This window comes from Poecilia formosa, unplaced genomic scaffold (genome assembly GCF_000485575.1).
Source record: "Poecilia formosa unplaced genomic scaffold, Poecilia_formosa-5.1.2 Scaffold131, whole genome shotgun sequence".
Lineage (NCBI taxonomy): Eukaryota > Metazoa > Chordata > Actinopteri > Cyprinodontiformes > Poeciliidae > Poecilia > Poecilia formosa.
The window spans coordinates 1,082,834-1,096,451 of record NW_006800070.1 but is presented as its reverse complement, the minus strand read 5'-3'; the positions used below and the strand labels follow the sequence as shown (position 1 = coordinate 1,096,451).

Genomic DNA, 13,618 nt, shown 5'->3' with positions numbered 1-13,618 from the left:
TTAAGACTTTTTATACAATATTAGAAATACATAAAAAATGCAAATAAACAGCTCAATTCCTTTTTTAAAATAATAAATAAACATATTATTGCCTCAGATGAAACAGCGTTCCTTTAGTGAACCGGGGGAAACTAGACTTGCCGCTTGTACAGATCTGGTTAGAACACAGAGTTTCCTCCAGCACATTATCAGCCTGGCGGGCCACCAGGCTTTACTTGTGCCCCCGCCAGACTAAGCATTGCTTATTTATTTAAGTCTTTTTTAAATGTTTGCATTTTTGTTTTGCACAGTTTTGTCTTAATTACTGGATTGTGTTGTTCCTTCAGTGAATGGCATGTTTTGCAGTCTGTATACTCCAGCAAGCGATTGATCGATTACTAAATTAGTTGACGATTACTTCAATAACTGATTCAACAGGATTAATCATTTCAGCCCCTCACTTAACACTTACGTGTTTGTTAAATTATCACTGACTGATGCAATCACATGCAGACATTCATCTCTTAGACTTTGGAGCACATGAACAGGACACGCAATAAAAAAAGCAACTGTCTGCAGTTTTTCACTTAAAAGAAAAAAAAAAACTCAACCCAATGACATTGAAGCCTGGATTCGTCAGAGTAAGCAAAGCTGTTTTCCTCAACAATCCCACACGGTCCATGTTCAAGCAACTCGACACATTTTCAGTTCACAGCGGGATTTGATGCTGCAGCATTAATCCCAACCATTCATTAAACTCAAGAAAACAAACTGTTTAAAGCAATTCATTTAAACAAACCCGTGAGAATGTTGCTCGCTTGAAGTGAAACGCAATTTCTGTCACTCCCCAATGTGTGAGAGGACGTATGCCAGGCTGTGACGGTGGGCGGCAGGAAAGAAGTGCAGCGTTTGTGCAGTTAAAGACTTGGTTAGCCTCTCATGGCAGAAGGATGGACGTTATTTGCGCTAAACGACGAGGAGCCTCTGGGCTCCTGAGGGGGATTTGCTGATCCTGAGATCTACTCTAATAAAGTGCAGCAAAGGCAAAAGCGACACTGCCACAAGACTTTGCAGTTTGCAGTCAGGATCTCATTAAACAGCACAGCAGCCACCAGCTCTGCCATGGTAACGAGGGAGAGAGAGGGAACATGGTACAGGACGTTTTGTTTTGTTTTTACATCAGAACAGTAGTTGTGGATTTGTTTGGCCTTATTAGAGTCATTCGTGGACAATCTAAGTGAAAAACTGAGCAGCTGTAGAGAAACGCGTAGGATCTTCATCTCTTTCTCTGCAGCATCGCTTACCTTCTGCTCCGATAGAGACCAGCTTCACTCCTTTGCTGGCGATGAAGTCGAGTGCTTTGTTGACGTTGGAGATCTTGTGGACTCTCATCTTGCCTCTTTCTGGTTTGGCCAAGCGTTCACCTGGAACCAGAAATGCAGCGCTGATGACGACATGGTTCGGCTTTCAGAAACATAACCAGGGAACTGTTCCCACCTAGTTTTGAATGTGTGCCGGTGTTAATTACTATGCTAACACACTCCTGTTACATAAGTTTAAACTAGAAATAAGAAAATAGATTGATTTGAAAACACAGCCTTTACAGATGCATCTGAATAAACTGTAATGCATCAAAAATGTTGATTTATACGATTCAAAATTATGCAGAATATTGCAAAAAGAGCAACATATTCCAAGCTTTTATTCATATTAAGGGCTACGACTAATTATTATTTTAGTAATGAATTATTCTGAATGTTTTCATCTAAACATTTAAGCTCATTTTAGACACTATTAGAAACATATTACAAAATATGAATAAAGAAATTAAATTTTTTTAAACAGAAAATAAAAATTTAATTTCCTGAAGTGTAAAAACGCAGCATTCCTGTTGTGAGTGCTGGATCCATCTGAAGCTAAAAAAAAAAACATCGCTAACATCAACAAGAGCTCAGCCCTTTCTGCTCGACTTAACACTAATGCAGGCTGATCGGTTGATTAATCAAACAAGAGCAGAAACGCATAATAAGAAATCTAAAAACTTCTAAAATGTCAAACTATCCTCGTCAATCTGTCCTGAAGCAGCTGGTGGCAGCACGGTTTGCATCCGGCTAATCCTGTTAGGAACGGGGCTCTCTACCTGAAATGACCTCCAGCAGCAGCATGAGCTTCAGTCCGTCCCGAAAGTCCTCCTCGATGTTCTCGATCTGCGTGCCGGCTTTTCTGAGGTGTGAGTTGCACCAAGCTGTAAAAGTCTGGAGAAACAGGAAGAAAGGAGGGGAAAAGAAAATCCATCAGTACGCTCGTCTGCCACCAGCCAATACAGACTCTGGTCTAGATCAACGAATGGCTTGTTGTAGAGATTTCAACTGTAACTAAGGATTATTTTATTAATCGATTAATCTGATGATTAACTGCATTAAAAATAAAGTGGCACGTTCTACAGATCACTTAAGCCTTTATAAGTACAATATCAGAAAACACAGTAAAATATGCAAATAATTCACTTCCTTGTCAAATAAGAAAATAAAAATGTTATGTTTTTTTTTCCCAGAATGCAATAGCATAGCATTCCTTTAGTGGATTTGAACTACGTTAAGCTAAAACATGTTTGCAGATTAATGTACTTTCATCTTAAATGCAACGTGTAAATATTCCTTGTAGTTTTGGCTTCATAACAGCACTGAGTATGCAATTTTCCACAAAATGGTAAACAATTAATCAATTACTAAATTAGTTGATAGTTAATCACAATTGATCCGATTAATCATTTCAGCCCTCATTGAGATGGAAAATTTAAGGCCAAAAAGAATCCCCCAAGGAATCCAAGAACCCAAATAATAAAAATAACCAAAGAAAAATTAACCGGCCCCTAACCTCCGTAAAATAAGGTTTAATAATTAAGCCAACCCGGTAACGCCCGGGCAATAATTGGTTTGGCCAACCCCCCCAACTCAAGCAAAGAAGTGGTGCCAAATGCCAACAACAACACCGTAAAATTTCACGGGTTTTAACAGTTTTTCAGGGGACTGATAAGAATCTTTAAATGGACTGGTGGGATGCTTGGAGTATGGCAGCCTCTCTCCTCCTGGAACTGCGTGGTTATTGTTTGAAAGCGAACGATGGGAAGAGCGCTGCAGGTGTATTTACACAGGTGAGCGGATGAAAGAGAGAGACAGAGATTTCTCGAATACTCGATTAATAATAAAAATAATCGAGAGTACTAGATTACTAAAATATTATTTTACAACAGCCCTAGTATATTTCAGTAGTAGCTCGTTATATCACTCTTACAATTTTTTTGCAAAACCCCAACAAGCTTGATTCCACCATTTATTTTTTTTATTGGACCAACTCATTGTGTCGTAGGAAGCAGGTGTAGCGAGCTGCGGTTCCGCTCTGAAACATCTGCAGCGGTGTCTGCGCCGCCCAACGGGAGCTGGCACGATGAGCGCTGGTCCTGCTGCGAACGCCTCTTTATGAGTTCCTGAGTTAATTACACCCCGAGTCTAAAACACCAGGCCGCACGTTTCCAGCGGGGAGCCGGAGGAGCGGAGCCAGGCGGACATGAAAGCCAGCGCTGTCTCTCCGAGAGGCAGTGCTGGCTTCCACTGTTGGCTGACGAAAGGCCACTTAAAAAAAGCCACCGGAGAACCGGTTCCGCAATGAGATCACGGTTACAGACGGAGAGGGGTGAGGTTGGGGTGGCCATCAGTAAACTCAAGTGGGGAAGAGCTGGGTTTCAGATGTGTGCAAGCCTTGTGGATTTTTTTTTTTTTTTGGGGGGGGATATTACCAGTGAAAACGCTTGAGGAAACTCTCTGGATGCTACCCAGGATCATAGAGGGGAAAACAGACAGATTACATGGTGTGTTATCTTCAAGGGCACGGCTGACAGAAATAGAGCAGAGTTTTCTGCAAACACAAACACACCCTGCTTATAATTTAAGTCGGGCTCCAATGGGGAAAGAGGTACTCAATCAATAGCCCATTAGAAGCGTGCCAATTATGTTAAACTATTAAAGCAGAGCCGTGGCATCAGCAGTTAGCATGAATACCGTAGGATAATCTAATTAAAGTATTGAGATGGAGCTGACCGCTGGTCATAAAAGGTCAGGTTCATGATTAAATTTCTCTTGATCAGCATGAGTCTATTGCTTCACTGAGTACACAAAGCATGCCATATAATTGAGAACATCATCTACCCAATCATCTGCCACATTTACTGGCACCCCTGGTAATGATGTAAAGAAACGTCTCATGCCAGCTGTTAAGTACAGTAGAGAATCTGTGGTGCTGTGGGCATCTCTTCCACAAACCTTGAGAACATCATTCGAGTCAATTTAGCGTTTCCAAAAGATGTTAATTGATGTAATTTACATCTACTGATACGGAGCAGTCCTACTCTATGAGGAAGTGTTGACTAAAGTCTTGTTCAGCAGCTTAGCAGTGTGGGTTTTGGCAATAATATGAAACGATGCATGGTGATGTCACAGGGATTACAATAAAAAAAAAAAAAAAAACTAAATTCAATAGAAGGTACAACAGTAACCAACCCTAAGAGGGATTTCCTGTTTTCTAGTGGAAATTAGAGACGACTACTACGTCTCCGGTGTCTTAAAGTCATATCATGTGATTAATTCACAGCGGTTACACTATGAAACAGATATACAATCACTTCAAAATCAGAGGGAGTTGGTAACATTCACAGGTTTTAATAACTGAAGATTGTCCAACGTGCCATCCTGTCGTCTACACTTGTTTCTCCTTGCTTGGTCGTGAGTGGGGTGTTGATTTGTGTTGCGAGGTGTATGGGGGGCGGCTGACTTCTTCCTATGGTCACCAAGTGAGAGACAATCCATCACAGGGCAGCACAGAGACGCTCCGTACCAACAGTAACGCATAAACATGTTTTTAGACTGAATGGAAGCCAGAGTGCCTTTAGCAAGGTCACATTGAGACGGGGAATGTGACCGTACTTTCTCAATGACGTTTGCCATTGATTTCCTGTGCAATGCCACTTGATTCTCATCTCCCTTCAGTGCTCCATTTGGGATTCCTCTCACTGAGCTAAATTTCTCAGGAGGAATTTTATTTTGGCCTATCAGAAAACAGAATAGAGTTGTGAACGATGACGTTGAGTTGTTGCACAGATCGGCACTTCTCTCTTCAGTGCCGAACAGTTGAGGACAGTTGTTTACAGCACACGCAATTTCCAATAAGCTTCATAGCGCAGCTTCCTTCACAATTGGGCTAGCATATTTCAAACATCACCACCAGATGTTAGAGATTGGGTAAAATCTCTAACATCCAAATGTTTAATACTTCAGAGTCAACGCTTCCAGCAACCAACTGTTTCTCAACAGCCAATAGTCCAGACCCTCTGTACGAAGCGAAGAACCAGGAAAAACTACTTTTGTTCCTTGAGGAGGTTCATGTGGCTGAAACCTTTGAAATACCAGAATACATTAAACAAAAATTTGGTAGATTCTCTCACAAAACTGAAAAAAAATTGGGTATTTCAACAATGATCCAAAGCATAAAGACAAAACCTGTGGGACGAACTAAAGAGGGAAGAACAGGGACAATTAAGAGAAAGTACAAGGAGAAGGGATGGCCACAAGTGATTTAATTAAAATATCTTAATATGGGATTTTTATTAACAAATATCCTCAAATCAAATGTTGGACAACTAAAAAATGTTTGAGTTTGCATTAAAAGCTCATTTTACAAGTCCCAGGACACCAACATATCTGTGCTGTAATTTATTCAAATGCATCATATGCAAAAGCTAACCTGCTTCATATCAAAGGATACTGTGATCTTTAATGAGACCAGACAGACGAAAATTACTCAAGGCTCTGAGTCACAGCTAGCAAAGAACATAAGCACTGAGAAAACGAGTAAAAGTTCACAGAAGGAATGTTAGCTCGTTAAATGTGCTGAAAGGAGGAGTTTGGCTCTCTCAGGCAGGACGACAGGCCTCCTCTCCTGAAGAATCAGCCACCGCTCTTGCAGTTCGTCCAGCTCTCTGGGTCACTGTGGACCTTGGCAGCAGCACACGGTCCAGGTTGCCAGCCACCTGCAGTGTCACATGACCCCCAGACACTAAGGCCCGCAGTCCTTCAGGTGTTCTGCACTTCTCTCATGATGAGGACACGGTTCTGAGTCACTGCTCTGCCAATCAATGTGAAAAGTGTTCCTCAAAAACAGAGTTAAAGGTGACCTATTATGCTTCCTTGAACAGGTTAGGATAGGCCTGTGGGCTATTCAAAACATATCCATTACATTTTTATTTTTTTTATTTTTTGTTTTTTGCAGAAAATCATTTTAGATAATGAGATTTTAAAACAACTGCAAACAGATGCACAATCTTTGAAAAGAAAAAGTGGGGCCTCCTGCACAGCTGACAAAAATGCAGAAAGTGGTTTCTGGGCAGTAAGTCAACAACAAAACCCTCATCTTTTCCAGCAGCCATTGTACAGCACATACACCGATACCTAAGGTTTGCTTGGGTTGCTAGGTGACAGGCTAGGCTTCATTGGGATTGCTAGATGAAGGGTAGTGTCTGCTGATTAGATCCGTTTTTGAAACAGCTTATTTTCCTAACACTAAAACATGAACTTTATTGATAAAAAGCATCTCTGTGTTTATTTTTTTTAAGCACTTAGGCTGTTTCGAGAAACAGCAGACACCCAAATGGAATTATAACAACATGCAAGCAACAATGTTAACTCTGTCCTGAATCTTAGACTCTATAACAAAAGTTTAATAATGAACGGTTTTAAGTCATCATTATTTGAAACCAGTTTAAATAAAAACACAAAGCAAGCAGTCTGCTTGTACCCACCAACCCAGACTCAGTTTTACAAAAACAACAACCCTGTCCCTCTGTTACATTAAGCAGGAGTTTTATCTGTGTGGCTAGTCTGAAACAGAAAGAAGCATTTTTGCAGAAAATCTTGGTACTCGATATAATAAACCCTGACAATCCTGTGCAGTTTTTGTCCCAGATTGCTGTAGAGTGGTTTAGCAAGAGATCATCAAAACGGAAGATCATTAGCTGCTGTAGCAGACCGTAACAGTACGGCCCCTTGAGAGCTGCGTTTTCATTAGCCGTACAGAGGGCCTGGATGTACTAAGCAGAAGAAGTTGCTGGGGGATTGTCATCGTTGTGAGTTTTGATGTGTGGAGATAAATCAACACACAACATGAGGCATCTCACATGTCATTGCTTCTTACCTCGGGGACACAAAGTCCAATTCAACGGCTGGCTCTCGCCCTTTCTAAAGATACTTAACGGAAGAGAATCCTTTGAGTTTTTACTTCACAGGCCCTGATTAGAAACCACAGAAAACTCTTCAGTGTAGAAGCTGCTACTGTTGGAAGAAGACTGAAAGTTGACTTTTTTTAGTATCATTAAATATGTATAGAAAGTGATTTAAAGGAACTCATATTGTCTACGAAGACATAAAGGTCTGGAAGGCTAAACAGAGAAAGATCATGCAGTATTTTAATAGTTTCAGAAAGTAGTTATAAGAAAAAAATATCGGTACTGATATCGGTTAACGGCCAAATGAGTTTTAGTATATCTGCATATCGGATATCGACCAAAAATCCAGTATTGTACATCCCTAATTAAGACGCTGGCGAAATGCTTTCCAAACGCAAAAACATCATGGTCAACAATGATAAACATCCAAAATACCAGCAAAAATGACAAATAGCTGTTCAGCAATCATAGGAACGAAATTCTACTGATTATTGAGAAGAATAAAAATAATTTTCTACTTGGAAGTTTTAATTAAAAACTGATTTTTTTTCCTCAGAACTGATAAACCCTCCACAATGTTTTACTGTTTTATAATAGATGCCTTGCAGAAACAAGCTTCTTGGTTGAATGGAAATAATTTTAAGCCTAAATCAGCAATCGGTATGAATAACTGAGCTGAACTGTATGTGGAAATAATAATACTTCACCAACTGTATAGCAGGACTGGGGGTGAGCAGAGCCATTAGTTTCTAATGTGTTTCTCTGTGTGATGATCGTCGTCACTGGTTCAGCAGCAGGATGCCAGTGAAAGCTGATCACATCAATAGGCCTGAAAACACACGTGTGCGTATGAATGGACGCACCTTAAAACACCAAACTGTTTGATGTATGAATGACGAACGCAGCAGCGTTAGTGCAGCCTGTGAACTCCGTGTGTGACTGTGTTGTCCTGGTAGTTGTGTGTCGGTACAGCGTGTGCTGTGAATGTCGGAGCTGCTAGCATGTCCTGCAGGCTGCTCGCTGCCTGAAAACAAAGCTTAAATGTTGCAGCTTACACACAATCCATTCCTGCTCCAGCCGTGCGCCATGTGATGGAGCGAAGCAAAAGCAGGACAGCTGCTGCTCTGTGGGAGGAACTGCAGGATCGTATATTTTCAGGGTCTCCTCTCTCTCTCTCTCTCTCTCTCGCTCTTTTTTTCTTGACTGCCTCCTCTTTTTCTCTGGTCTCAGCCTCCCAGAACAGAGGCGGGCTATAAAAACAACAGGGGTGATGAGAGGAAGGAACCTGCTCAGTATCATCTTTCGGGAAAGTTGTCCATCAGCATCATTAAATTCAATGGGTTTTTTCCCCCATAGCAGCTAAATGAGGCTACAGCTAGCCTCACTGCTCCAGCAGCAGGAACATTCATTTACTGCTAATTAAAGAGAAAATAGGATCGCAATAAATTGAATAAGATGCATCTTATTTGAAACACTAAGGCAGCTACTCGATTTAACTCGCTCTTCTTATTTCACTCAGTTTACACTCAACCAAAATTCAACCATGGATCATCTGAATACGTTTGATTTCATGGCAACAAACTATCAGAAAAAGTGGAGTCACAGTAAGAAACAACTTCAACTTTCACTGCCTGAGTTATTTGGTGTATTTCTGTCTGCTTAAAAAGACAAATCGAATACCCGTAGATGTTGAACTCTGCAGGCTGCAGTTTTAAAAATGAGAATTTCATCTCCAAGCATTCACTCCAAAACCTTTGTGTTAACTCCCAAGATCTTGTTACAGTTAAAAACAAAGCTGCTAGTTGCTCCGGTGATTTATTTCCAATTTTTGCTCCGCTTGCATCTCATGTTTGACTCCAGCCGATTCTTCAGCAGGAAAACTGCTCAGCCCCAGTATCATGGAGAAAGTGGAACGCGCCGAGTGTCCTTGAAATGGGTAAACAGTGAGGAGGACACGGCGAAGAGAGATACGGCTTCAGTGACATTAAGCAACACGTAACAGGGGAAAAAAAGACCTAAAACGAAGTCGATTGAAACCATTTCACAAATAGTTTTGACTTTCATTTGACTGCATTAATTTATAGATAATGAAACGCTGCTAAGTACTAACCTTGTTGTTGATTGCTACCCACAGAGAGCCTCACCCAGTAATTTGGAGTGATCTGGTGTTTAAATCCTACTCGGTTATTTTGGGACGGTCAGCCGTGTATTGTGATTCCTGTATCAGCTTCATTCAGAAAAAAACTAGCATTTGATCATGTAAAATACAAAGATTTTTTACCAGAGGATAGAATCCTCTTAAATTGTACTTTAAGGTACAATTCAATTCATATGAAAGGTTTCCATTTGAACTATTTGTAGTCATTAGGGGTGTATTAATATTTTAGCCAGTTGGTTTTATCATGTGATTTTGCCTGGTAAAGTAAATCTAAGCTTATAGTGTGAGCCGTTCACCCAATATGACAGTGTGCGTTTTAAGCTTGACACTCTGTATTTATGGTTATTTAGAATAACTACGCGACTCGCTGACATTAAGAAAACCCACTACTTTTGAATATTTTGTGATGTAATACGTTTGGTGCACTTTAGAAAAATAGAAAACGTGACAAAGTGGCACAAAACATGAAAATTTCACAAGTAGCTTGGAGTTTTGTTTTTTTTTAATAGCGCTAAGCTAAGGAGTCATTTTACCGTTTTCTAATTACTCTGGACTTTCTGACCATCTGTAGTTCAAAAATAATAATTGCAGTAAACATCCAAGTTCTTTTCTAGATTTACATAATTCTTCATAAAATGTTATTCCTGAAAGTTTTTACTTTTTCAACAAAAATATATATAAAACTGTTCTTGTAAAGAGTTTTTAATGCCGTCATGTAGACATGTGAATCATTTCTAAGTATTAGCGTTAGCCGCTAGCAACACCAACTTCCATTCTCCTCAAAGCTTCTCATCAGTGAAAAACTAAAGATTTTAAGTTTTCAGTGACTGAAGTAAAAACTAGAACAGAGATTCTTTATGAATATAACTTAATATTTGTGAAACCCTTTTCCATTTGCAAACACAAAAATGGCTATTTCCAGTGATTTTTGTCAAAAGGAGCATAAAAGCTAAAATACACAGACACTCCAGACTGGATTGTTATACAAAATAAATATAGGTGGTTTAAAAAAAATAGCTTCTCGTTTGTGAAAATGTTTATTTTGTTTGCAAAAAATAAAAAAATTTAAAAAAGAAGCCAGCTGAAGTACTGCTAAAACTTCACCTCATGTAGCTGTTATAACTCAAGACTGTATTACCTCATCTCATGATCTATTGTTTCTTTTCCTGTTGCCAGTTTAAGAGAAAAACATTCAAAAAGGTAAAATTAACCTCAACTGTTAGCGTAGTTACGCATATCCCTCATTATGTCATTTCACATAAATCTTGTCGATCAGCTGTAAAGTCTTGTGGCACATTTCCTCTTGATGCACTTTCCTGATTGCACAAAAACAAAAATAATTTACTAATGAATAAATCTACAACCTATTTTTGTGATATAACTTTTAATGTGCAGATGAACTCTCTGCCTCCCACCTGTCTCTCTTCTCCAGCCTTTTTCCCCTCGCTCCCTGCCTCTCCACTAATCAGCCTCAGTTAGGAAAATATTTCCTGCCTCTCTGCCAGTTCCATATTAGTACAATCCTTTAAATGAAAAGAGAAAAAAAAAGGCCCAGCTCCTGAGTCTAAGCCCTGCCATATCCGAACACAAAGGCAGGCAGACGAGTTCAGGCAGGAGAGGAGAGGCAGACGTCGCTGGCAGAGTTTCTGACACAGGAAGGAGGTTTTCAGCACTGCAGTCGGTTTCTCAAGCCCGAGCTTTCCAACTCAGAGCCTCCAAGGGCGCATCGAAGCCTCGCCGAAACTGCTAAGGCAACGTCTAGGACAATATTATCTTAATGTTCTGGCCAAAACGCGCGACTAAAACGGTCAAACGGGACACGACGACTCTAAACGACATCACTGCCCACAACTGGAGCCGTAAAAAAAAAAAAAAAAAAAAAAGTCGAACACAGTCGAGATGAGTTGAAAAGCAACTGCACTTCTGTGCATCCCAAAGAGGTAAAGTATCCAGTTCCCTCTCCTGTTAAGTCTATTTATGCTGCCTCAATTTCACTCAGGGGTGTGTGTGTGTGCGTGTATGTGTATGTGTGTGTGTGGAAACAGTGCTGTGAGCCAGGAAAAGCTGAGCTGCTAACACTTTGCTCCATCCAAGACTCCCAGATGATTTTGCGATAAGTGATGGATTAGTGCATCGAAGTTCACCGAACAAACGAGCCTCGCAGGAGTTTGCTCAGATTTAAAAAGGCCCACTCGATGAAAAGAAGGCGACTACAGAGAATGCTGTGCTTGTCTCATGGGTGGGCCGCTATTAAATGATAAGAGATTAAAATAATTCAGCTTAAAGTAGTACTTCAGTACTGGTCTGGAATGAAAATGCTTTCAGATAAGTTGGAACCGGTGTCCAGTGTAGAGGATCATGTTTAAATTTAGTTCATCAGTTACAAAATTAACCACCAGGCCACATATTCAGCATAAAATGTTGTCATTTTACAACTTATAATTAGATATTTTGTGTTTTCAAACCTGAGGACGCAACAGAAACTCAACAGAGCATAAACCTGGCTCTCCTTGAGATGTTGACAGTCTGTCTCTACTATCATCTTAAACAAACAGTTGAAGTTCTCAAGGGTTTTCTTGATGATGCACCGATAAATCAGTCGCCGGCGACTTTCTGATTGGAAACTAAAGCGGTCCTACGAGGCTGCAAGGTATTCTGTAGCAAATACACACTTAGAGAGGCGTTTTAGAAAGGCTAGCCACGCTACCCGTGACCATCGCTAATGTAAGATTGTTGCCGCAACTTCTACAATAATCACTCAAAGCAGAAAAGTTAGAAAAATATTTATGATGTTACTCTTCTCATTTCATAGTTTTTCCACCGGAAGACTCAGATTTAGCTAAAAAGTCTTAATGGCCAATTTAACACAACTTAATGCATCAGAAACGCATCGTACAACCAAATCACAGCGCACACTTCTTAACTAAAGTCATACTTAAAACATGCACTTAATATGTTAACTCGTCAAACTGAAGGTGAATTAAATTAAGATTTCTGTTATAGTTATTGCAGTAGAGCGCTCCGTAGAGGCCGTCACCCAGAAAGCAGACCAGATGAAGCCGGGCGGGGAGCCAGCATATTGAGATGCTCGTTACTGCTGTTTTCACTTAGGAGGCACAGCGGGGAAAAGAGCCAAACTGCTGTCTGAAGCCTCTGCAGACTGCCGCTCCGTGGCTCCATGCATCTGGCAAGCAGAGAGGCTTTAAAACACTAAATCCATTTCAGCAAACTTGAGTGGGAGGCAACAGAAAAGCTAATGCCAGAGGAAGGAACGACTCCACAAAAACACCCGGGGATAAGACCATCAAGACGGAGGGAGAGAGCGGGACTCGTTTGAATGTTCATTAGGGACTCATGTGTGATCAGCCTCACAAGCAAATAACTTGAAGCCAGGAATAGATCGTCTCTATCCATAACTGATGCACATTATGTAATTGGACAGAAAAAATTAGGTTGTTGCTTATTATGGCAATAAAAACTCAACAAGCAAACATGAGCTACTTGCCGTTTGCAAGGCGGCTTTACGGAAGAGACCTAATGAAGAACAACATGAAAACTTGGACCAATATTAACATCCCATATCAATAAAAAAAATCTATATTAATTTTAAATAAGTGTACAAGTATATACAGCTGCATAATTTTCAGGCCAGACCTGATAAAGACTGGAGATATTAATATCTGTATTGGTCCTGATACTTTAAACAAATTATAGATCTGCTATTGGTGACAATGTGCCCAATCCATAAGGGCAGATCTATTCAGTGTATTTCTATGGTTATGTGCTCTGTGCGAAGTCCTGCTTTATTATTTATTTGACATTATATTTAGAGTTCCCAATTGTACTTTCTGAACCAGTTGAAAAGAGGGTTTGTTGCAGTTTATTTTTACATGTTTTTGTCAGTTTCAGTTTATTTATTTTTACACTGGCTGTTTTACTCCTAATTGCACCGACTCAATACATTAAAGTTTAATTTTTTTTTACATTTGATGTTGCTTGTGAAGCTGTAAATGTGCTGTGCTGGTGCAGAGTTATCAAATAAATTTGTAATTCAGTACATTTATGCCTGTGATTAAAAAAAAGAGAAACATTTAAGTCAATTCAGCGATGTTTATCTGTACCAGATTATATTGGCTGATACTAAACTTTAGATATCCGTATCGGTATCGGAAGTGATAGAAGAGGATCGGCGCATCCATCCTGAGAAG

At 40.0% G+C, this 13,618-nt stretch overlaps 1 protein-coding gene across 6 annotated transcripts in view; it reads right to left on the bottom strand.

Moving 5' to 3' along the window:
* actn1 (actinin, alpha 1) overlaps positions 1 to 13,618 on the bottom strand; it is a 60,542-nt gene that overhangs the window by 25,959 nt on the left and 20,965 nt on the right. For 5 of the 6 annotated variants that reach the window (XM_016676250.1, XM_007561881.2, XM_007561880.2 and 2 more), the window contains exons 2-3: positions 2,120 to 2,234; positions 1,284 to 1,403 (exon numbers count right to left, since the gene is read on the bottom strand). In XM_016676250.1, coding sequence (XP_016531736.1) covers positions 1,284 to 1,403; positions 2,120 to 2,234 — 235 coding nt within the window. Of the gene's footprint in view, positions 1 to 1,283; positions 1,404 to 2,119; positions 2,235 to 8,307; positions 8,356 to 13,618 lie in introns of those variants that run through there. The other variant, XM_016676251.1, reaches the window with a different exon arrangement.